This window comes from Chinchilla lanigera, unplaced genomic scaffold (genome assembly GCF_000276665.1).
Source record: "Chinchilla lanigera isolate Chin_1 unplaced genomic scaffold, ChiLan1.0 scaffold00030, whole genome shotgun sequence".
Lineage (NCBI taxonomy): Eukaryota > Metazoa > Chordata > Mammalia > Rodentia > Chinchillidae > Chinchilla > Chinchilla lanigera.
In genome coordinates, this window is record NW_004955431.1 from 18090771 (window position 1) to 18116151 (window position 25381).

General features: G+C 44.6%; 1 protein-coding gene across 11 annotated transcripts in view; it reads left to right on the forward strand.

Annotated features, from left to right (window-relative positions):
• The window catches only part of Tcf7l2 (transcription factor 7-like 2 (T-cell specific, HMG-box)), a gene marked incomplete in the record, with an annotated part of 187618 nt that overhangs the window by 70462 nt on the left and 91775 nt on the right, over positions 1-25381 (forward strand). For all 11 annotated transcript variants that reach the window (XM_013515858.1, XM_013515863.1, XM_013515865.1 and 8 more), the window contains 1 exon segment: positions 3768-3869. In XM_013515858.1, the coding sequence (XP_013371312.1) occupies positions 3768-3869 (102 nt within the window).

The following is a 25381-nucleotide window of genomic DNA, read 5'->3' on the forward strand; positions in this document are numbered from 1 at the left end:
ACAGAGTGGCCAGAGGCTGGTTAGGTAGCTAGTATCTGAGAAAGTTTGCCAGCCCTGCCCCGAACAATTAAAGGGGGACAGTCTCCCCTTGCCTGTCCGGGAAGAGCTGGGTAACCTCATGGGGGTTAAAGCAAGGGCATGAAGCTTCCTGGCAGTTTTGCCATCATCATCTCATTACAAATCGTCATTGTCCTTTGAGTCCTGCTTGTGTAGAAATTTACACAAAGCCCTCAGCAGTGGCCATACGGTGGCAAGTTCTGCTGATGACTGGTTCAAAGGCAGTTAGGGACCTTGTGGGAGTAGGTTCTGTCTGGACTGCCCAGGTGGGTGCTGCTAAAGCTGTTTCGGGAAGGAGCTTTCAGATTAGGAAGATTTTCCTCACCTCTCACCTCCCTTTGCCTTCCCCTCTTATTGGGGGCAGGTAGAAGCGGAGGAGAAATTAAAGATGCTCGCTTGCTTCATGTTGTTGACAGTTCCACAGCTTTTCAGCTGCTTTGATTCCTTTCAGCCCCATGATATTGTATGTATCAAGATTTTGCCCACAGGTCCACAGCTTAACTTAAGCTCCCCACGACATATCATAAAATATGATTTGGAGGAAACCTCTAATGGGCCATGATCAGAACGTTATTATTAAGCAAAGGATGAAATGCTTAAGCCAGGATGGCCTTATTATTATTATTTTTTACTAAATGAAAGCCGAGTGGACTCCATTTCAACAGTTTTCAATGTAGGAATTCCCACAGCCCCATTTGATTGCCGTTTGTTGAAAAGCTTAATGTTTCTGTAGGCAATTCATAATTTCCACGTTGAGCAGCCTAAGAGGAAAAGAACTGGAGCCCAGTGTTGTTTTTACAGTGAGATGGTGGGAACTTTTCCCCCTCCTTTCCCAAAAGCACATAAAACTGAAGTCGAACTGTTAGGAAAATGTGGCAGAGTGTTCCAACCTTTTGGTAAATGTGAGATACCTCCTTTGTCAGGTCTTCCTTTCGGACCCTACAGAATAAAATTTCCTGCTGCTTAATGTCTCCAGGAAGGAAAAGATTTTCCTCTGGGCTGTAATAGTACCTAATTTCCTTTTTCTTTCCTTTATTTATTTTCCCTATTAATAGGGACCAATTGTAGAAAGCGAAGGAACCTGGGAAACGCATCACTTTTGGAGGAGGTTAATAACTTCCTTTATGGAATCCTGACATACTACTTACTTCCTCAAAAGGAACTTTGGCAGCCTGAATGCCAATTAAGATTCAAGGACTGGGCATGGATTTGTGGGTGCCCAGCTGTTCCGTGGCATCAAGTTGCACTGGGAAAGAGAGTTTGAGTCTGTCATTGTGGAGTCCCTGCAAATCAGCGGGAGTGGGGCTGTCTTCCTGCACCATCTGGATTCGGTTAGCTCTCTCTGGGCAGCAGGGCCGAGTCTCATTTCCTCCAACCAGTAATGTTATATAGGCAGTGATCCTGGGCTGCCCTAACATAATTGAAAATTATGTGTATTGTAGGCTCTGAGCGCTGAAATGTAGGCCATAAAAATATGTGGTGCAAGTAGCCTATGGAGATTGGATGTGCTGTACAATGAAGCTTTTATGTAAAGCAAGAGGTAGAAGTCTCCATGCTAAGATTGTGTTATGGGTATGACAGTTCTTGGGTGGGGTCCTCAGGGCAGGTCTGTCACCGTAAACCAACCCTAAATTTCCTAATTCTATAGAGCTGGTATTAGGATACAATCAGATCAGTTTTGCAGATGGCTAAAGATGAAAATTTGTCCATCCGTCTGACCCTCCTACGGAGAGTAGCAGGAGGTGTAGGATGTCTGTTCCTCTCGGCACTTTTGTTCCTGGGTTGCTGTGAGTTGGAGGGGTGAATGTTGGCGGGTGGCCATCTTGGTTGGCCTCAAGGAAATGACTCTATTGAGTGGTTTTGACCAATACAGCCTGTATATTTATGTGGCAATTGAGAATGGGAAGAAGTTGGGGTGAGACAGGGCAGGACAGATTCCCAGAGCCCTCTGGCTTCTTTACAAGGCTGAAGATGACTTACTTTGGAGACATTTAGTTCAGTGGTTCTCAGCTTGGGGTGATACTGCTATTTGGAAATGGCATGATTATAAGGATGACAGCAAGGTTCCTGGACTCTGGAATCCTGAAAGTCCTGCACTGTTCGGGGCAGATCGGCACCGAGGCCCCATTACAGATGGGATAGTCCCTTCACTTCATAGATGAAAGCTAGAGAGGTGTAGAAAGAAAAGGATTTGGTGTGAAGAATTGTGTTGAGTTACTCACAGACTCAGGACTAGTGACCAGAATTTTCCACCGCAGGCGGCTTCTCACTGAGAGCTCTGAAGTCATAGAAGAAGCACCTACACTGTGTAGATCCTGTTGGAAAAGCTGACTGTGCGCTTGGGTGAGCATCTTCAACCAATCAAGCTTGGTTGAGTTTGCTGGTTGTTCTTCAAGGACTCAGGGATTGGCTTGTGGATGGCTTTGTCTCTTCGGTTTCTCATAGGGTTTGTGCAGACTCTTCTTTCTGATTTGTCGAGGTTACTCTGTGCAGCCTCCCCTGGTCTCTTTTGGGAATTTCATCGTCTTTCTTGGCGTCATCTGGGCGCAGCTCCCTCATACTCTCTTGACTTCCTTGGGTATCACTTGATTGCCTCACACATGCTTAGGCCTCCTGAGGGCAGAGATGTTGTGTATCTTCACAATGCTTAGCGAGAAGGGTAGACACAAAACAAGCTTTCACTGATGCTCATTGACTAACATTTCTGTAGAATGAATATTTGCTTTGGGTCTTTGGAATGATCAGGGTGCTTCCTTATATACTCTGTAAGCATTGACTGATGCGTAAATCAGTTGGTCTTTGGAATAAAGGCTGTAGTATTCGTGTCCTTACAAGTGTTGTGTCTGAGTCTGGTTCAGCTGTCTGGAGTTTTCTTGAGGGAAACTGTTGCTACCAACAAAAGCCAAATGCCTGGGAATTTCTTATACTAACCATTGCTGAGGCCACCTCACCTTAATTTCTCTGTCTGTAAAACAAGTTCAGATCCCTGTGGCAACTGATGGATCACTTTTGACAGAAGTAGCTCGCTGATGGCATGTATTCGTTTTCCACTTTAGAAAGAGGCAGGGCCAGGCATAATTGGTATATAGTTTTATTATTGTCTCTGGTAATATTTAAGAACTTCTCTGGTGTTTCAAAATGAAACGAGTGTATAAATTGTGTTATGCCCTGGGTTTGCCTCTGTTGCTGAGGGATATTTGCATCTTATAGTGTTGGGATTGGTTGAGAATTCCGTGCTTGCCTTACCTGAGCAGCTGTTATCTACAGAACAGTTGCACTGCAGCATTACAGTGGAGGGTGATGACAGCTGAAAGATGAAGGCCACTGAGCAGATTTGGAATTGATGATCTCCTAGGACATTGCTGGCTTGAGATTTGTTTGCTTTTTTCCTTGGGGTCAGCTCTGTGTTTTCTCCTTCCTTCCCCCTCCTCCGTCCTCTTATTCCCCTCTGTCTAATGCAGTGTTAATGAAACTTTTATCGAAAGCCAACCCCATAGCTTGACTGCAAAGACAAAACTACAGTTGTTAGTAATATTAATACACTGTATTTGAACTTTGAGCTTTAAGGAACCACTTAATGGTGTTGCACGATTTTCTTTCTGTTGTTATTTGCATGCGTTCAAGTTTTTCAGTGTTTTACCCTCGTGAGTTCTTTTCTTGGGGTGCTGCTTCACCATTCTTTGCTAAGCTCCTTGTCTCTGGTTTTCCAGTATCTCCAGATGAAATGGCCGCTGCTTGACGTCCAGGCAGGGAGTCTCCAGAGCAGACAAGCCCTCAAGGATGCCCGCTCGCCCTCGCCAGCGCACATTGTTGTAAGTAACCGCCCGAAGTCAGTGGCCCCTGTTACCTGGGCACAAACAAGAAAATGCTTTGTGGACGATAACGGGCTTTATGTGTCAGTGATTCTTTATTTACTTTTAAATATTCTTGAGTATGGTTTAGATCTCTGAGTTACTCACTGTATATGCTTGAATCTTAGTGATTGAAACTTACCTGGAAAGTTTCCGAGTCTTCCCTCCACCCTTTTTTCCACGTATTGGGTTAGAATCTAGCCTTGTGGGCTCCAGCTAAGAAGGCACAATTACTTCAGTTTGGGGGAAATCGGTGTCAAAGCAGTTTAAGACAAAATGCAATTAGGGGACAAGATTAGGAAAGTGCACCCCGTTCTCCTCCATTTATCTTTATAGTTTTTGTAAAGTAACATTCTGTATTAGCATTAGAAAATTTCATCTGGGCTGGTTGATTATAAGCCTAGAGTGGAAATGTACGGAGGCTAAAATTAAATTTACTGTGTATATCTGTAGATTTGAACGCATGTGGTGTTACATGAAGGCATTTGTTTTTAGTACTAAAAGGCTACAACATAAGAGAGTGTGTCTACATATATTTTTAATGTGCTTTCTTAGAATTTTGTAGGCTCTGAAAGTTTATAAATTAACCTCTTGAGAAGATAGCTCAGCCTTATTAGAATATTTTTTCCCTTCTTTATATTTGTATCATGAGCTGGACTTCATACTTATGAAATAATTAATGAAAGACATATTTTTATAATGAATCTGTGACAGGTAGAATTATGCAAAGCATGAAACAATTCGTGTATTTTTTATTCAGTATCACAAAATATTAGGCTCTATATTACTTGTAATTTAAAAAGATTACAAAATAATTTCCTAAAGTAGGAAAATCTTAAGATGCATTGTGTCACATTTCAGGCTCTTTATTTGTAGTTTACCGTAATTGAGTATATATTATTTAATGAGTCATGCCTGTGTTGTATGTGTGCATAGCACAAAATAATTTATTTCTGTAAAACCACATTTTGAGTCACAATTTGTGAAAATGTCTTCACTTCGCGTGGGATAGACAATGTCCAATGTGGACAGAAGGCTGGCACTTGCCAGAAGCTTCCTTGCTCCTCTGCCTCTACAATTACATGGATGCTCATAATTGTGTATGCGCTTGTAATGTCAAGATTTCAGGGTTGGAGGTGACCTTAGATTATTTTAGGCCCAACCTGATCTCAGAAAAGGAAACTGAGGCCCAGAGATGCCTTAAGTGAATTGCCCAATGTCACACGCCAAGTTAGTAGCCAGAGCAATGACTGGATCCAGGACCTGTGGCATATTGTCCCCTGCCAGAGGTGAAAGTGACTTTGTGTGGCTGGCTCTGCTTTGCTTACTATAAGTTGGATCATCACCAGGGTCAGTGACAGAAGTGTGATGTTGCTGGCTTAGGTCTTGATGTAGGTTTCTCCTAGAAGATTAAAAACGTCTTAACCATGCAGGGATTTAAAAGCAAATGTGACAATTTAGAGTCCTACAGGGTGAAATGAGGAAGCCTATCTGGTTCACTTTCTTGCCTTTGTGGATTTCCCAGTGTGGGCCCAGGCTTTGAAATTTATTTCTCTGCTTTTGGAAATGCTTGATGGAACTTTCCCACATTTTTTAGCTACAGAAAAAAGGATGTTATCTTTAAAATCTCTGGGAGGCCTTTTCCAAATCCTTTGAGTGTGCGGAGGAGATGCAAATCTTAGGAATGGTTCAGAGCCCCTCACGGTTGGAGCGTGGGGTCCACGGTCAGGAGCAGGGACTTGTCCATCTGGAGAGAGGGGATGATTGCCTCTCTCTTGTTTCCCCCAAACCCCATATGAGGAGTTGCCACAACTGAAGTCATAAGAGCCTTACTTTCTCATGTGGAAAGAAATGAGCTGGAGGAGATGGTAAAACATTCTTTCCAGAGCCAGTGTGGACTTTGGCAAGGGGAACAGAGTGGGGACTTAGATTCCTTTTCCCTCTGATGTTTAGTAGAAGGCACATTTACCATAGCAACCACTTTGGAGCACACACATCACCTTTGAGGTGGGGACCTTTGGCCAAAGAAGCTGCAGCCTGCAGCTCTCACATGATCTTGTCTGCCTCCTCCTGTGCTCTTGGGGACCAGGGGATTAGCCGGTGCCTCAGGGTTAGGGCTGGAGGAGGAGAGTGAGGGAAGGAGGGTGTGATCTGGCTGGTGGAGGAGGAAGGGAGGAGCTGAGAGAAGAGAGAAGCCATACATTTGGGAAATGCTTGACGCTTGTTGTGTCAGTGAGTGGTGACTTTGGTAATAGAAGCCAGTCAGCTCTATCGTTGTGTATTTCTGCAGTCTTCACCTGACACCAGGGGGGAGAAGTAGAGGGGATTCTGCGGAGGGGAAGCTAGGGGAGGGGAGGTTAGATAGAAGAAAAGCTAGGGGTTGCTGGCCTCCTTATCCATCTGGTCACCTGTAGTTTTGGGGATTGAGGTTTCATGTACCCGGGGATCACAGATTTATAGTAACCTTTTCGCTGGACATAGGGCAGCTTGACAACCAAAAGCAGCCATCCTTTGGTGAGTACAGAGTGTCTGTATTTGTAAAGGGAGCTTTCTGAAGTGCGGCTCGTACATCATTTGGGTCTTTGTACCATTTTCCATTGTGCAGGGCTCTGGTTCATGTTCAGGTTTGGTCATGAATGGCCTAGACCAAAGTATCTGTTTGCTCCAGACACTTGGGGCTATTCTTCATACTTTGTTTTTCATTCTGTTAAGTAAAACATCGCCATATCATAGTGTCTCACCAGACATGTTTCAAAATAATCAGCGGATTGCTTCCTAATTTCTCTGAAATTTGGATTTATTGTAACTCTTGGGCGAAGCTATTTCATAATTATTTCTAGTGTTTCGCTTTGAAAATAGAGAAGTAAGTATTCAGGGTTTGTTAGTAATTATTAGAGGCTACAGCTACTACCAGTTGCTAAGAAAATAACTTTCTCCAGTAGCTGTTTGGGGCAGAATCTTCACATGGGAATTTAAAGTATTTTGTCAGGATATGTTAATCTGATTGGATTTTTTGTGTGGTATGTGGCTTACCACATTCTAAAAATTTGATACATACCATAAATGTCAAGCTTATTTATTTATTTATGTAATTAGTGTTGCGGGGATAGGACCCAGGGCCTTGCTTATACTAGGCAAGTACGCTTCCCTCTGAGCTTTGTGATCAACCTCATCCGGTAGTATTTAAATTGAGAAACAAACCCCATACATTTTAGTTCCTATAGCTGATACAACATTCTGTTATGTTCTTGTGACTCATGTTCTGGTGACTGCTAATCTGTGTTCAGAGGAGAGAGAAAACCTACCCAGAAATGATGTCTTCATTGGCCAGAAAATGAGCATTTGCGCCAGGAATCAGTGTTCCCCTCTTCTCCTCCTTCCCTCTTCCCCTTGTCCCTCCCCTACCCCAAGCTGTTGACTTCTTAAAGTTCCAAAGACACTAGACACGCGTTCCCAGGGCCTCCTTTTTCTTCAGTCCTGTTTTTCTAGTTCCTATATTCAGCTTTCTCTTTCCTATGGCATTTTGGAAACTGTGTTTTTAATTCTGTGCTCTTCTCTCACCCTCACGAAATGAGGGTCCAGCCGCTGGGTTGTGCTGAGTGCTGGTGTTCCTTCATGCCCTGGCCGAGCTGCCTCCAGTGGCTGGGAAGCTGTAGATTAGGAGCTGTTCCTGCCTACCACCCCCCGGTGTCTTTGCTATACAAACACTTTCATTTAACTTCCTTTGTACTGGGCAAAAAAAGATTCTGGACCCAAAATGATGGTATTTTGGTATAGCATATATCTTACAAACCAGCAAAAGGCTTCAAAAGTTTTTACAGTTTTATCTTGGGGGTTTCCTTTTGAAGTCGAGGTGGAATTTTACCTTGGGGTGGATTTCTAGTGTTTCTCAGTCTTGTGTGTTTTATTGTGTAATGAGCATCGAAGTGTGGGATGAGAAAGCAGACTGGATCCCGAGGAAGAAAGCCTGCTAGACGGTGGTGGTGTAAATTATTTGTTGTTGTTCTTGCTTAAATGCTGAGAGGAAGCAGGACACTTATGAAATATAGCACGATGAGTAGGATTTCAGACAGGATCGCTGCTGTCTGCACAGAGCACTTTCAAATAAGCTCAGGGCACAGAGAACCTTTCGTTTTTGTTTCTAAAGAGTATGGAGAGCCTACTCATAATTAATTATGAAACTATCTTGAGAACATCCTCTTTGCTGTTAAACACATGCAGTGTTGTGATGGGTTATCTGACCCGTCAAATGGATTATTTTGGGTTGTATGTTCCCTCTGCCCTGGTGGACATTAACTGGGGCCTGGCATGTGCTAGGAAGCTCTGTGCCAGAAGTTTGGGCCAGCAAACCATGGCAGCCCTTAGCTGGGTGGAGCACCGTGTCCCATGCCATGAAGGAGTATAAAGCACATGAGTGTGAGACCCGGCAGAGCTGTCTGTGACAGAGATTATGGAGTTGGATGGCTGGCTCCATGAGGAAATGGTATTTAAGAGAGGACGGTGAATGGTTATTGGGTACATTTGGAAATGAGGAATAATGTAACATTCTGTGGATGGTAGAGTCACTGGATGACAGCAGGTAACTGTATATTTCAAAATAGCAAGTAGAGAGAATTTTGAATGTTCCCATTACAAAGAGATGATAGATATGCTTGTTCTTCTGATCTGAGCCTTGCACAATTATTGTGTCAATAGCATTAAATGTATTAAAGTGGAATTTGAAGGAATCAGTCACTTGAAGCTGTCAGGGAAGGGGTGAGAATGGGAGCCTGCTCTACGCAGAGGGAAAAGTGTGTGTGAAGGTCTTAAAGGAACTAGTTAACTCTGAGAGAAGCAGAAAGCTGGGTGGCATGGCCTGATCCTAACCTCGGGGAAGTCATGGTGTCCCCTTTTGAGTGGGGCTGGTAGCATGGACAGATTTGGAGGGAACAGCAGCAGATTTTGCTGATGCTTCGAGATGTTGACATTGAGGCAAAAGGGGAGGTGGCTGGATAATGCTATTTGCTGTATGGGAAATATTGGAAGCAGAACAGGTTTGGGGTAGAAGAGCTGTCTTTTCAGAGATTGTGTTTGCACTGATCCAATCCTGGATTAAATACATTGATCCTACAAATATTTAGTGATTGCTTACTGTGTGGAAAAAGCTTCCTAGACACTGAGAAAAAACAGTCAGTGAGAAGCGGTATTCCAAATTACAGCAAGCCAACTGTGATGCTTCGCCCATGGCAGGCATTGTTCTGGATGCTTTATAGATGGTGCATTACACCATTCTGCAGTGGAGGGGTGACCCATTTAGCATTTGCCAGGTGGTGGGAGTCAACCCATGCAACAAGGCTACTGTGCTCCTGAGCATACCCTCCTCTTAGCCACTGCAAAGATGGCGGAGAAAGAGACAGGTGGGCACCTACCACCCCACCCCAGTGAGAGGGATGGATTGAGGAGATCTGCTAGCTTCCAAGAACGTACATAAGGTTGGTGGGCATTTTGCCTTTGGGGCCCTGGGCTGCAGCTCCTGCAAAAGACTCCAGGATACTTTGTGGGAGGGGGTGAGGGGCAGTGAATCTGTGTTAAATGTGAATTTGTACTGATTTCCTACAAGTGTTTTCCTTGGGGCAGTTGAGGAAGGCATTCTGTTTTATTATTTACTTGCCTACTTTGGGGGTGTATTTATTTATTTAATCCGTTTGTCTGTGACTCCACCAGACTTTCTAGAACTCTCAGTGTGTGTTTCCTGGAGGCAGCTGAGTCATAACTTTCCCATTTCACAGACAGGGCGGCTGTGGTAAGGGTTTCTATTTTGTCTATATAAAGCAAGTCTGTGAGCACTGCAAAAATATTATTATTTTTGTAAGGAGAGCTAGGAATACCTAATATGAAGAACTAGCGAACCAGGTTATTTTTTGGGGCTAGGGAAAGAAGTGGTAGATGGGATCATGGTGCTTTGAGAAAAGTGTGTGGTATAAACCACGAAGTGGACACTGGGCCACCCTAGAGTCCAGGGTCAAAAGTCCAAAGTGCCCCTCTCTCCTCCCAGAAACTGACGATTCTGAGGTTTGGATTCCTGATGTGGCAGCTGACCACCATGGTGGGTGAAGCACTGTGTCAGGAGGGATCGGGTAACCTTGCTCCTGTCCCCTACAGACGAGAGCCACATTATTGGGGCTTTAAAATCCTACACCAGCTCTCCCACCCCTCTCCTGTAGTTTTATTCCTCCTTGGCAGTTGACTGTCGTCCTGGCTGTTCTCACTTCCAGAGATGGGTGTCTGTCTCCTGAGGGAGACCGTTTTTTTGGGGGGGCATGAGTTCTGCTTACAGTGAGCTGAAGTCTCTCTCCTTGAAATGCTGTTACTGATGGGTGCTTTGCTGTTTATTTCTGAGTACCCTCCAGTTTAGGTCTTGGTGATTTGAAGTTAGCTGATGTATACACCCACCCTTCCATCATCACATCTCTTCAGGATTATCCTAGATTATGTCTTTAATGACTAACAAACTAAGGATGGGAATGGCTCATCTTTGAGTAAAACATTCTTCCTCTAAAATAAGTGGCATTGATTTTTAAGTCAGTGTACCAGTCCTCTTTCATAAATGTTACGTTCATTGTAGACAATTTGGAAGAGAGCCCATAATCTTGTCATTTAGAAGTTACATTATGAATACTTGGTATATTTCCTTCTAGGTTTTTCCTCTGAAGGTATCCATATTTGTATTTGTTTTTAACATCCTGAGCTCGTAATGGTGCCCAGCTTTTCAGGCTTATGTTTATTTAAAATGACAATTCCTGTACTTAGCAAGTACTTCCCTGTCGTTAAAATTCGTAAGACTTTTTAATGACTGCATAACAGTTCATAATATGATTATACCCAAGTTTACTTAGTGTCATATTGTTGACTTAGATTATTTCCTTTTGTTTGTGCTATTCTGGGTAATTCTTTGTGTATAAATCGGTTTCACCCTCTTTGCCCTGTTGTTGTTCTGATAGATTCCTAGGAAGAAAGGTAAAGGAGAACAAAGTTAAAAAAATTTTTTTTTGGATACATAGCCATAACTTATTTTTCTGGAAGGTCTGAGTTTTTATCACCATCAGCAGTTTGTGAGATGTAGACTTACGAGGACCAGAATGGTTTTAACGTTTCTGGGGAATTTAATGAAAAAACAGTTCATGCTTCCCTGGAGAGGTGAGCATTTAATTCCACCTCACCCTGGAACAGTGACCCTGCCCACTGCCACCAAGCTGACCAGGGCAGCCTCCCCAAGGCCTTTCACCCTTTAAGGCAGGCAAACAGAATGCTTGTTTCCTACATGACTAGTCAGTTTTAAAGTCCACAGACGTAGCACCAGTTCGTGGAATTATGTGTATTCATTTTAGATCGTTTGCGCCATAACTCACCTGCTTTTGGTGCAATGTAGAATCCTGAATAGACTCAGTACTTAGGGTTGTTTTGAGTCTTGAGCATACTCTTGTAATTAAGAACTGCAGATAGTGATTTAGTTCTAATGTTTCTTCTAGTTGTCTCTTATGTGGTAGAGACGTTTATTTGATGCCATGTGTGAGCTTGCTCGGGAATATGACTCTGGATTAGGATTCTGGGAAAACATATGCACTTCTCAGAGATACCAATGGCTCCTGTATTTAAGATGCTCGTGCCCACAGTAAAGGCAGGGAGCGCCCAGCAGCTCCACAGGGCTCCCCACCAGTTCCCAGGGCTGGATTCTGTTGTGCTTGCGGGGAGAAAGTCTTTGGCAGCTTCCGGCTAGCATTTCCTGACATTTGTTTCACAGAATGTTTAATAAGGTTACTGGCAAAAAGAGTTCTGTCTCCTAAAATAGGTTTAGGGAAGCTCTGGGTTATGCAAAGCAATCACTTTCTTTGTTGCTGGAGCTCAGCTCTTGAAGGGGCTTGCCGCCCTTCCTTGGGGCTAGGGTTAGCATTAGGATTAGTGTACAGAGTCCTTCTGTACAGAAGGGGCCAGACTAGAACTTGCTTGGGAAACTTGTTTTTGTTTCAGCACCTGCTTTGTTTACAAAGTGTGGGAGCCTGTTTTAAATTAACATGAATCTACTTAGAGCTAAACTCATGGTTTGGACTATGTTTATCTTTTCAGTAAATACAGCAAAAGTGCTTCTTTGGCACCTGCTCTGTCCTGTTGTCGTTTCTTGTTTTGCTGATTAACTGTGCGTTCGGGGCTTGCTTGTTTCCCCAGGCAGACTGTAAGTTTCTTGAAGCCAAGGAGCTCCATGGTTTATTTCTCTTCATGTGGCTCTGTCCCCTCCCGCTGGGGTGTTCTGTTAATTAAGCAGAACACCAACCTCTGGTGAAGGAGTGGAGCTAATTTAGTTTGGAATGAGTGTGACTTCATCGTGACCGTTGAGTGTTCACAGTCGTCTTGGTTAGCACAAGAGCTTGTACACGTGTCTGCTTCTCTACCTGATGTGGTAGCATGTTTTGGAGAAACAAAATTTTGGGTTATGACTTTGTGTATGGCTTGCCAGTAACTTGATAATCCGCCCTTATACGTTCCAGCTCAGAGTCGAGCGTGTCTAATCGCCACAGCAGCATTTATATGGAACATGGTTACACAAAAGCTCCAGCAAGTCAGGCTCTGAGACTTCTGTCTCTCTCCAATCTTGGTTTAAACTGACTGCTCTTTAGAACTACTGCGAGAGGCCCTTAAACTCTATAAGAGGGTACCCCTTGGGAAATCTAGGATTAGATTATTGATTATGTGATAGTTATTGCTCAGTATTGTTATGGGGTTTAGGGAGTTATTTTGTGACTTGTGGGTCATCTCTTTTGATAAATTGATACAAAAGGAGGAAACAACTGGATTTTAGAATTGTCCTTTGGAGTAGACTTGGAACTAAGGGAGGCACCTGTAGGGTCCTACCTGGGGCAGTATATTGTTATGTCCATCTTGCACATAAAGGTGTACAATTCATTGAATTGACTGAGTTGCCTAGGACTTCCCAGACAAGAGCAACCATGTTTGGACAGTTATCCAGGTTTTTGCTACGACCCCACACTCTCCTGAGTGTTAGCTCCAATCTCCACTTGGATATCAATAGATAGGACAATTAGTGTGTCCAAAACTAAACCATTTCCACCTCTTGCTTGCCTCCAGACTTGTTACTGTCTCTCTTTAACCTCTCAGTAAAGATCAATACCGTGGAGTTTGTTCTGTGAGCTCCTAATCTATTGGCATACTGTGTCCTCTGTCCCTTCACTGTGTAAGTGGAATCTTAGATCTTTTCACCCCTTCTGCCATTACTGCTGGAGTCCAATCTGCCTTTGTCTCTCACTTAGATGTGGTCAGGACACCTTTGCTAGTCTCCTTGCTCCTTGTAACTTCCTGTCGTCCATGTTTGGTCCCTACAATTGGTTCCCACACTCAAGATGGGCTTTGAAAGCCTTAAATATATCCTACTACATCCTTCTACTGAAAATCTGAATTTTTTATCTTTGTAAGAGGGTCAGTAGCTATGAAAAGACACTATTTGTTCACCTTGTTGAAAGATAGGAATCTGTGCGTCAAGGGCTCGGAATGGGAACACATAGCTCCATGAAGTCCAGGCATTGCTGTGCTGAGATCTTTGTGTTAGCTGTATGCACATGTGCAAGTGTCTTGGCTGTGTACCCTGAACAGGACTCAGATGCCCCCTGACTATCTGTCTCTGAGCTCTGCCCTTCCGTAAAGTCTGCTGTCCATCCCGCTACAGACTCCTGCAGCGTCAGCCTGCTGAAAGCTCTGGATGGCATGATGCAATCTGTTTTCTAGCCTGAGCCCGCATGGCCGGTGGATCTGGGTAGTGATTAAGTGCATTGCCGAGGCCGTGGAATAGGCACGAATGAGATAAGATCACCCTGTGTCCAAGTGCAGTGGTGCAGAGGCCTTTGTCCTTCTGCTCTTCCCACAGGATCAGTCTCTGTTGCCCAGATGCTGGATGAAATGAATAGCCAGAAGGAGGAGGGAAGGAAAGCTCACAGTACAGCCTCAGGCTGGCCTGTCCCATGACCCCCAGAGACAAGGTGGAGCATGTGGGCCCCCTATCCAGACCTGCCTTTGCGCCCCCTGCTAGCTTCTTCCCTGTCTGTGGTTCCTGAAGTTAGGCCTGGCTCAAGGATGGATGTGAAATTCTAAGAGTGGTGCTTTTCCTCATCCCTGTCAGACTCAAGGGGGAAGCTGACCTAGATGGGTAGAGGCAGAAAATAAAACCTTTAAAAAAAAAAATAAAAGGTCTCCTAACAGTAGGGAACATGGCTGGACAGGAAGAGCTTCTGGGGAGGCAGACCTTTAGGATGATTCAGTTGAAATGCAGAAAAAAAAAAATAGTATTTTGGAAAGAGGTAGCTGCCACCTTTAGCCAAAACCCAGAAATGAAGGAATGTCTGAAACCCAGAACTGCAGTGACCACGGCGTGTCATCGTCCAAGGCGGGGAAGAACATGTGACTACTAGAAGCCATTTCTACTTTCAGAATAGAACCGAACATCTTTCCCTCTTCCTCAGGGCCCGTCCCATCACATTTCTGCAAGGCACTGATTGGAACGGCCTTTCTTACTAACACTTAGGTGCCATCTTCGGGCTTATGAAAGCAAACATTAAAAAATGGAGTTGGCTGAATGTGGTGATGTATGACTGCAGTCCTGGCACTCTTGGAGGCTGAGGCCGGAGTTTGGGCTAGATAGTAAGTTTGATGCCTGCCTATAACATAGGGAGACCTTGTCTCAAACAAAGACAAAAGCAAAAACAGAAAAGTGAATTAGAGTTCTGAAGGTGAAATTATTCTGTATCACTTCCACTTTTTTTTCGTCCCCCCTGGACTATGATGGATTACCCTTCCCCGTTCCACTTGGTTCTGGTGCAAGTGTGATTGGGCCAAGAAGGGGCAGGCATAGCATATAATGAATTTATGCATATGCAGGGGGTGAATCTATGTCTCCCTGCAGTTACTGTGTATACTCAGGTGCACACTAGCTCACGTGCATGTGTCCTCCTCGCCCCTCAGTAGAGGACCTTCATTTGCAGAGGACTAAAATAAAATGGGTGTGGGAGGGATGCCTCGATTGCCCCATTTAATTCTGTGCAGACTATCCAGTAAAGATGACAATATCTTAACTAGTTGGAAGTGGTTCTCTGTCACTTACAACCAAAAGATAGTTCTAAGCATTAGGTTTCTAATAAAAAAGTAATTGTTTCTTTAGAATTTTTAATTTTCTTGAGTTGAAAGTGTGAGAGCCTGAACCAGCCTTCCCACCACTGTGTAAATAGGGAGCAGAGCACCCTGGCCCCCTTTAGGAATGGCTTGACTGGGGGAAGCCTCAGAGTTGCTCTAAGAAGGCGACGCACGTACGCATAGTCTTCTCCCATAAGTGTTCTGTAAAAGGGAGGTTTGTGTGAACAAAGAGGAGTTTCCATGATTTGCCTCTGCGGTCCTGGGGAATTTTGGAAATGAACTTTAGGTATTTTCATGAAATTCCTGTTTGCATATTTTTAGTTTCTCAGAGTTTTCCTTTCTGGCTTCCACTTGACACAACTTATGTTTGCCCTAAAGCTCTGTTGAGCTTCTTCCTTGGGAACGCTTACTTGTATTATTTTAGAAGCATTGTTTTCTTATCATGGAAAGTTGGTAGAAACTGAGTAAAGTAACTATATACTTAGTTATTTCTGCTTAACTTATTATTACAACTGTACTACCCAGTGAAGGTGCCGTCCATTATTTTGTGAGGGCGCATGTAAGCCATGAAAGGCTAAAATTGAAACTACAAAAGGGAAACATTGTCGTTCTCAGGCCCTGGAACCGGGTGCCGTGTCTGTGCCTTGTCTGTAGGCTGAGCAGTGCTGAGAGAGAGTCTGAGGCCGCATAGGTCAGGGATCCAAGGAAAAGGAGGCATTGCTAGATTCATACTTGCCGAGAGTGAAGGTGGAGAGTAAGTGACAATAGAGGTGTCACAGCTACCATTTCTGCTTTAGGCGATCAGCCTTGTAAGGGAAAATGTCAGAAATTGAGCCCCCTACTGGATCTATCAGAGCCCTGTCAGATCCCTGTGAAGAAGTCATGTTGAACAAGTCTGAACTGCCAGGTGTTGTATTGCATGCCTATAATCTCAGCTACTTGGGAGGCTGAGGCAGGAGCGTTATGAGTGTGAGCCCAGCCTGGGCAACTTAGTGAGACCCTGTGTCAAAACTAAAAAGACCCGGTGATATAGCCCAGTGCGAGGGCTGGGTTCAGCCACCAGTACTGGGAGGAAAAAGGTCTTAATTACTCACTATTTAAAAACTTATTCCAAATGAAGTGTTGAGAAAGAGAAGCATTGTTCATCAGAGCCAAGAATGAGGCTGTGCCCAAGGAAATGCAGCTTCTCTTAGGATAGTGGTGGCGAAGCTACAGCACACATGCTGCAGTAGGCTGTTTGTACCATTGAAAGCTCTAAAAGGTTCGCCATCACTGCCTTAGGAGCTGGGCTGTGATTGAGCGGTCTTGATTTATCCCACTTTGTTGTACCCCTCCACGCAGAGATGTCTCTTTGCCGGTGTGACAAGCATACCGCGGGACAGGACCTGTGAGCCAGGTGCGATGTGCTCTTGCAGCCCACCTTTTGTGCGTCACACCTGTGAGTGCTTGCAGCGGGCACTGTCATGCATTCTGACAGTCGTGGACCTCAGAAGTGAGCTCCACATTGCTCCTTGCCTCCCACCCTCCACTTCAGAATTGTATGATAGAAAATCAAGATGTTTTGAAAGAGAGTGACGACTTTATCTGAGCATTTAATTTGGAAGGGAAGAAGCTAGGTTTTTTCCCATAGTAAACCCACCTTTTATTTATTTATTTATTTATTTTTTTTGGTGCATACATGTAGTGGACCTCATCCCAGTTTGCTTATCATACTGACGGTGAGTTCAGGTCTGGCGTGAGGATAGGCACAGGCCTCAGGCCAGCAGTCCTGTGGTTCTATTTCAGCATAATTTAAAAATTCAGCTCATGGAAAGGCTGCATGGACATAGGGTGAGCTAGTGTGTGTTTGAATGTCTGTGTGGTGAGTGGTGGGCATTTGTCATGGAGAGGGAAGGCTGGCCGGGGGCCTTGGGGAACTGGGCTCCAGGGGTGGCCAGAACCATATCCAGAGGCCAGCAGGGCTGGACTCGGCTAAGTGCACTAGTGTCTGGATGTCCATGTGAATTTCCTCCACAGGTTTTCAATTGGCAGTGGACAACCGCTGGCTATGGAGCAAGGGTGTGGGTTGTCCCCTGCTGGGCCCATGCCTGTGATACCAGAGGTCAGAGCAGAAGCCAAATTAAAGGGCTGATCGAGCTTTCCACCATGCTCTTCCTGGAGCCTCAGTTCCTCTGAGATTGCACATTGTTGGCTGGAGTTTTATTCCCCCTCCTCTCTTTGCCCTCCTGTTCTGAGTTTTCTTTTAATATTCGACTTCCTCCCAGAATTGGCTTGTTGAAAGGGCTCTTGGTACAAAGCCCTCATTTTGGTAGTTAAACTGATACAGTAGAAATGGAGAGATAGACATACAAGATTATGATAAATCCTGATTGTTCAGAGCACTCACTAGATCCAGACGTTTTTAGAAATCATTTATGTGATTGTTGGCTTTGATCCTCACAACACCCTTAGGAGTGAGTTATTTTTACTCCCATTCTACAGATGAGGACATCAAGGCTTAGTTCGGGGAGAGGGTGGTGTATTTAAAGTCATGCAGCTGGAATTTGAACCCAAGGAGCCAGAAGCCTGAGCCAGAGTCCTCTCATAGTATGGCTTACACACACACACACACACACACACACACACACACACACACACACACGGTGGGGGTGCGCAAGGACAGGTTTCTGGAGATCCCTCCTAGCTGGTTCCTGGCAGACTTAACTCAGGACCCTGGAGGTCTGTTGGAGGCCCGTCCTTCCTTTGTGATACTGTTGAGGAAATGAGGCTCGTGGACTCCTAGGAGGAGAAGCTGTGAACTCATGCAACAGAAAGGAACCAACAGAGGGAAATTTGCAGCACTAGGGGCCTTCCCTACATCCCAGATTATAATACCTCCCTGTTCCCCATGTTGGCTTGTGTCTGCAAGCTTGTGGGTAAGTGATAAGGTTTTTTTGGTAAGTTACAGTGGCCAGAGATTTTTATATTCTTTTCAGATCATGAAGCATTCAGCATTATGTAATTCTCTCCCCAATCTGTCTTTTGTTTAGATTTGGATCTTTACTTAGGTTTTCCAAGATGTTTGTCAGTTCTCCTTCATAGTCTGTCTCCTCCTGGTCCCCACTGCAGCTTGGAGGAGAGAGGTTTGAGGTGGGAGTCCTTGTTGCAGTGGCTAGTGTGTAGGTGGTGCGGTGAGACTGATTGCTCTTTATAAAATTAAAACAGAAATATAGAAAGGTACCAAGGATAGCATAACAAATGCACTTGTGTACTTGCCATCTAAAAGAACAATTATTATATCTCCTCCCTGTGTTTAAAAACCAAAGTCAACCCTCTGTTCTTCTCCTTTCTAAGATCTTCCTTTCTAAGAAACTACTATGTCAAAATTTGATATCTCTTTTCCCAGTTTAGGTTTTTATACATTTATGTGTGGCTGTATATGTGTGTGTGTGCATGAATCCATGATCTGTTGTAGTTAATGCTAGTGGATCCGCCTGTCTATGTATGTATGTATGTATGTATGTGTGTATCTGTCTGTTTATCTGTACTGGGGATAAAACTTGGGCCTTGTGCTTGCTAGACAAGTGCTCTACCACTGAGCTATGTTCCTAGCCCCTGTTAGTGGTTTTAAAATTTTATGTAAGTGGTTTCGTATCATATTCTGATTTTCTTCTTCAACAGTGTATCTGTATTTTATTCAGGTTGTGCATTTAAATTTAGTTCACCTATTTATAACTGCTTAGTGTTCCATTACATGGATATACTACAGTTCTCTGCTTCTGCACTGATGGTTGTGTAGCTTGCTGAAAGACCATAAATGCACTGCAGTAACCATCCTTGGGTGGGTTATTGTGTAGTCAATGTGTGTTAAGAGTGTCTTTTGGGTTTACGTCCGAGTAGAGGAATTGGAAGGGCAAGGTTTGCTGTTTTCAGTTTTAATTGACACTGTCAAGCTTTCCAAGATGATTGGATCAACTAGGACCTCTACTCCCATTGTATAAAAACTCGACAATCTCACCAGTACTTGGTCTTGCCAGACTTAAAGGTTTTTGCCAATCTGTTGGGTGCAAAGTGGCATCTTATCTCTAGTTTGTGTTTCTTTGATGACTTCTGAGGTTGAACATTTTGTCATGTGTTTATTGTCTCCTCTGTTGCTTGCATGATTTAATTCTTTGTTCATTTTAAAGAATCAAATAGTTTCTTGTATTGATTGGTAGGAACTCTTTTAAGTTGGAGACTTACTTATATATGTTGGAAATACTTCTAGTTGACGACTGTTTTAAACTTTGCTTAGATGAGTTTTTAAATGAAGAAGCTTTAAAACAATGCACTCGGGGCTGGGGATTTAGCTCAGAGGCAAAAGCGCCTGCCTGGCAAGCGCAAGGTCGTGCGTTCGGTTCCCGGTACCTCAAAAAAAAAAAAAAAAAAAAAAAAAAAAAAAAATGCACTCAAATTCATCAGTATTTTCCCTTCTGCTTTCAATCTGTGTTTACTCTAAGGAGCTCTAGATGCTGCAAACACTTGGTATATAGGAGCTCTGATTTTGATGTGCATTTGATATCTGATAGCCACATGTATAGAAATTAACTTTCTATGTAGGAATCTAAGCTAGGAATTTGATTTTTAAACTAGAATTTAATTGTTTTAAATCAGCTCAGAGTAAAATTCAGAATTCCTGAGTGTAGAAATTAGGAAATTCAGAGACAGTAAATAACTCTGCCACATACCAAGGAGGTACTCTTACCACACACACACCCCCCACCACCAACATTCTGTATTTTATCTCATCAGTCTTTCCAGCAGTCCCTCTTGAAGTAGCTGATTTTATCCCCATTTCAGAGATAAGAAAACCAGAATTTAAAGAAGTTAGATAATTCATGAGGCAAGTGGCTGAGCCAACATTCAAATCAGGATCTTTTGACTACAAAGCTTGTGTGCTTGATGCTACACCTTCCTGCCTTCTTGAAACTTACTTGGAATTTGAGTTTTGACATCTGTGTTATTTTTAATTAGAATCTAGTTGAAGAAAAGAGCTGGTTGAGGGTGGAGGACAAGAAGGAGAAGGGGAATGACTTGAATTTGAGATTCAATAATAGGAGCTAAAAGCCCTTTCCTAGGAGGATAGTTCAAAAGGAATAGTTCCATATTTCATGTAACTGAAAGGTTAAAAGCCCAAATAATTGTATCATGCAGGTCTGATGCTGAGTAATAAACCCCCTCCGTAGTAGGAGCGGGGGACCAGAAGTCTGGGAAGCTGCTTTTGCCTAAGGAATTACATTCCAAGGGACTCCAAGGATTTAGGTAACCACAAAAACCATTTATTTTGAGTACACTGAGATTTCTACCACTTTGATCCCTAATCCATAGCATAATTAATAAATGAAATGTGCTGTAGCTCCTTTTTTTTCTTTATAAAGTATACTTTTAAAATGGCTTTCACTCTGACATGATTCATTGGCCATTTGGAAAAGCGTCCTCACTTTGGATGGGCAGGCTGGGCGAGGAGGCCTGGTGGGCAGGCCAGGGCTGTTTTCTGGGGCCAGGTTCCCAGCATATCCTTGACTCCGCATCCTCCAGGAAGCAAGCAGAAATAGGAGACCAGGACTGGCGTGGTATCTGCGGCAAGTGTGTCTGAAGACCCTGCACCACTCATAGCCAGGGTGGATCTTTTTATATGTTTTTGCCCCTTTATCTCAAGTGGGGAGACGACTAGGAGTAGGTGCTGATTATTAGCGTGATTTCTCGTTGCTCAAAATAAGAAGCCAGACATTTACCTTATCTTTCTTGCCCTTTCTTCTCTCCTTCCTTCTCTCCTTTTCTCTTTTCCATCCTGTTAGCAAAATATTCTGTGATTGTCCCTGCAGAGCCAGCCTGGGAATGTATCAGTGGATGAGAAAATATTCTTGCTGTCTTGGAGCTTCCATGCTCTTGGAGTTGGGGAGGGGAAGGAGAGGGTACAGAGACCTAAGCCAGCGAACCAGTAATATGAAAAATAAGTCATATGAAACAACTGATGAGTTAATGAATAGTAGAATAAAAATAAACAATATTTTAGCCAATTGGATCGTGCCAGATTCTACATCCAGTAGATCTTTGGAGTGTATTATTTTTCCCCTTTTACAGATTAAGAAGTGGAGACCCAGGGCGGGAGGAGGTGGCTCCTTAATAAGGCACAAACTTAGACCTTGGCAGTGTTGGTTCTGTTAGTAGCTGAGGTCTCTTTTCTTGCGCCCACTTTCTGCCGAAAATGGGGGCAGTGACTTCAGCTCCTGGTGGGAGTTCCTGAGCAAGGGGGCAGGACAGTGTGACAGAGGGACCCCAGGGCAGGGCTTTCTTAGGTGGGTGGTCCAGGAGGACCCCCGAGAAGCCAGCATCCAGGCTGAGACCGGAAGTTGGGAGGTACCAAGCCTTGACGCTCACCTATAGGAGCACCTGCTGAGCACGCAGCAGCTTCTGGCAGGACAGAGTTAATGCTTGGGTGTACCCTGCGCTGGGTCATTAGGGCCTTACAAGGGGGGAACGGGCAGTGGCTGTCAATGTTACAACCTCAACTTTGGCCCTTGGGAATTCTGTCTTTCCGCCCTGGTTCGGTAATAACTTGTCCTTGCTCAATAGGGCTCTCTTTTAGGAAAGGGGGAGAGAATGGCTTGTTATATTCAAATATGCCATAAAAATATCGCCATTTATTTCACAGCCTGATGACCCAAGCTGGGGGAGCTGGAGGAGCCTTTGAACCGGCTTGAAGAGGCCCTTCAGAGCAGAGATGAAAGGGGGTGGGGAATCCTCCATTCTATACAAAGAGACAGCATTGGGAAGATAGCCAAATGCTGTTTGTGAAGTGGGTGAGGGGGAAAAGAAAGGTGTAGATGGTTTGCTGGAAAATGTGGCTTTGCACACCGTTTTGGTGGGCCCCTGAGACGGTGTGGACTTCTCTCCCCCGTGTGATACGCTGGGGCAGCCCAGGGCCCCAGCCCCAGCCCTGTCCGCTGACGTCCTTGGCAGTTGGTGGAAAAGGGCTGTGCCTCCAGTTGGAGCAGTAGGGGGACTCGGCGGTTGGATCCATGTGGCTTTGAGTTCTCCAGAGCCCCGTTCCCTGTGAGCATGCCAGGGCTTGGGTGCGGGGCTGTGTGAACCACGGATGCACGTGCGGCCTCTTCTGCGGGAGGTGGGCTTGGTGTGGGATGGAGAGACCCCAGCAGAGTGACAGGGCCCGATAGGAAGCCAGGAGAGGACGTGCCTTTCCTCCCCAGGCTCTCCAGCGACGGGGCCATATGTTCTTGCATTCCACGGCCCAGTGGAGGGCGTGTTTGGTTAATGCCCACTCCGCAAACAGGAAGCTGCTCACCGTGTACAGGCTTTTCGCGGAGATAAAGTGTCAGAGCAGGGCCCCAAACCTGCAAAATCACGCCTGCCACCTCCTACGCCAAAAAAAGCTGGTGGTGGGGGATGGAGAGGAATGGGAAACAGGACGGGGAGGGGAGTTTGGGGGCTGCAGCCTGTGCAGTTTCTTGGGCAGTGGCCTCCGCAGCGAGGAAAATATTGATGTGGCCTCTTTGTTTTTGAACCTGAAGTTTGGGTGTTTTGCGGGGACCTGCGGATTTTGAAATGTCTTCCGAGCACCGTAGTTTGGAGGTCGATCGTTGGAGGCGCCCTCTTGCCTATACGCTTTGGAGTGGAATATTTTCAGGACTCCGTAAAAACACTGCTTTCAAGGCTGGGCCACTTGTCCCGGTCCGCCTCCCAACCCCCACCCCTTTTAGGCCAAACCATGCAAACATTGGTATTCAAAAATATTTTGTTACTTTTCTTGGCAACGCATTCCAAGAAGGAATTGCAACACAGACTCGGAGTTAGGAGGCAACTTTCTGGGGAAAAGGCGGGGTTGGGGAGGTTTGGAGTTTGAATCAAAAACAGACACCAAGGCTTTAATAAAATAAATGAAGCGGAGCCTTTTCAGCTCACAGCGGACTGTGTGTTGGTGCGGGTCAGGCTTTAACGTGCCTAGTGGAAATTGACAGTCTGAGAACTGGGACATAAACAAAAATGTCAGTCCCTGGGAGTCTTGTTCACTGGACAATGTCTCAATTGTTTCCTTGGTTTTCAAGGCAGCAGGGGAGAGTGGAATATTAACTGTTTACTGCCCATGGCTGGCTGGGAAATTGCTTAGAGAGGGGAAAGGAAAGACAGAAAAGGGCATTTTTTTTTTTTTTTCTTTAAGGAAACTACATGTCAGTAAGTGATAAGGAGAGAGCAGATGGTTTGCTCCTTGCTCTGCCACTCAATTCTTTAGTCCTGGGTTTTTGGGGGTGTGTGTGAGTGTAAGGGACAACAGGCTGTTTCTCTCTAAAATTCGATCGTTAGCCTTAAATATTGTCCTGTTTTAAAGATTGTTGTGTGTGAGTCTTCTGCGCCTGGTGGATATGACACCAGGGTTTATGGAAGGAGGTGTGTTTTCTGATAGCAGTTTGAATTTTAGCTTTCAGCTGATGAATCCTGTTAGTGTTTATTCCTTTTGAGTGCCCCCTCCCTGAGGAAAAAATCAAGTGGTTTGAATTTTAATGAACAAAATGGGATTCTGTTTTCCCCCATAAAAATGCCTTTCGTGCTAAAGAAAGGGGGAAATGTAACTTTGTCTTAGAGGGAATAGGAAGCACAAAGGAAGCCAGAATTCTATTCACACTTGAACTTCGATGATTAGAGAAACAAACAGCACAGCCTGCTGCATCAGCCTTTATCTGGGCAAAGTTCAAAACTCAACTGGTAATTATGTCCTCAGAAGCTTTTAAAGGGCTGTGTTGTTTTAAAAGCAGAGACCAAGCTTGCTTCTTTGGGACAGAATGCGCTCTGGTTGTTTGTTAGATAAACTCCTCTTAATAAATAGGGGTCGGGGGAGAGGTTGTGTTTTTGGATGACTCAGGCTCTGAGTCCCTGATAAAGGACGGTCTTCTCTCAGAGAACTGGAGGCCTTCTCTGCCGTTTAACTTTTTAGTAAGAGGTTTGCAGGCAGCTAAAGTCAGCTTTGGCTCCTGCTTCCTGTCAGACAGGAAGTCACTTCCTTCGCCAAAATTATAAGCTGTGGCAAAACTCCCCGGCCACACTGAAAAGAGCATGTTTTTCCCAGAAGACTGTTTGTAGATGCGGAAGCATAAATTGGTATGCTGTATGATCATCTAGTGCCCAAAATACATAGGAAGAGCGTGTGAGGAAGAGGGAGTGTTCCAAGGCCAAGGCCCTGCCCAGAATGGCAGCTGCTCGGGTCCATGTGAGAGGCGGCTGCCACCTCACTGCCATGCAAAGATGAGTCTGTCTTAGCCTTATCAAAGTTCACTTCCGGGCGAGAGCTCACTCACATTGCTTTTTGGGAGGTCTCAGGTGTTAAAGGTGGTAGCCTGTGAGCTCCTTGGTTTCCTTACAAGACTGAGGTGATGTTGGGACTCTTCTATCAAGCTTTTATTACCTGCTTGCCCCACACATCCCTTTAATTTGTTACTTAATCCTAGTGCCTTCCCTCTACCTTTGTCCGTTAGGAAAGTTTTCCGTCTTATGGCTTCTTTCAGGAGACAGTTCAATGACTTTTGGGAGGCAGTTTCTTAAAGCTGGCTGCAGTCTGACTGTCCCCTAGTTGCTGGAGAGGGGACTTGGGCTTTTGGTCATTTCACAGAGAGTCATGGATTGTAGCAGTTCTGTCACCCTGGGATAGACTGTGCTCGCAGGCCCTCGGTGTGGGTGGAGGTCTGCCTGTGCTCTCCCGGGTATTTCCCTCATTTCAGGGCGTAACGAACGCTGTGCTAATAGGGCAGATGAACCTGTGCCATGACTTGTCCAACTACAGTCTCCAGTCTCCCTCATGTCTGGGTACTAGTGGGTATGTTTGTAGTAATTGTTGCAGGTATTAGAGAGGGTCCAAGTCATAAATATTTCACACGTCTTAGTTGGACAAGACTTTGAAGGAGCAGAAAGGCTGTGTCACCTAGGAAATTTGCTCTTCCATTGAGATGAAAGGGCAATGAATTAAGTGCCTGCTTTTTCTCCCTTTTTCCCTCTGACGGTTATTGATCCTCCTGTGGAACTGTACAGTTCATGTTCTGATCTTTTTCTTGACAAAGGGAATTCCCAGTTTGTTACCGTAGCTGGCATCATACTAGCTGCTTAAGAGTTAGAAGTTGGCAATGCCGGCCCTCTTGAGAGTCACAGTATTTTCTGTCTCTTCCTTCTTAAGAGTTAGAAGATGTTTCTAAAAGAATCTCTTTGGTGACTTAGAAGTGAAGAGAGCTTTAGAAGCACGACACGAAGAAATAAGAGGGAAGAGGCAAACACTGTCA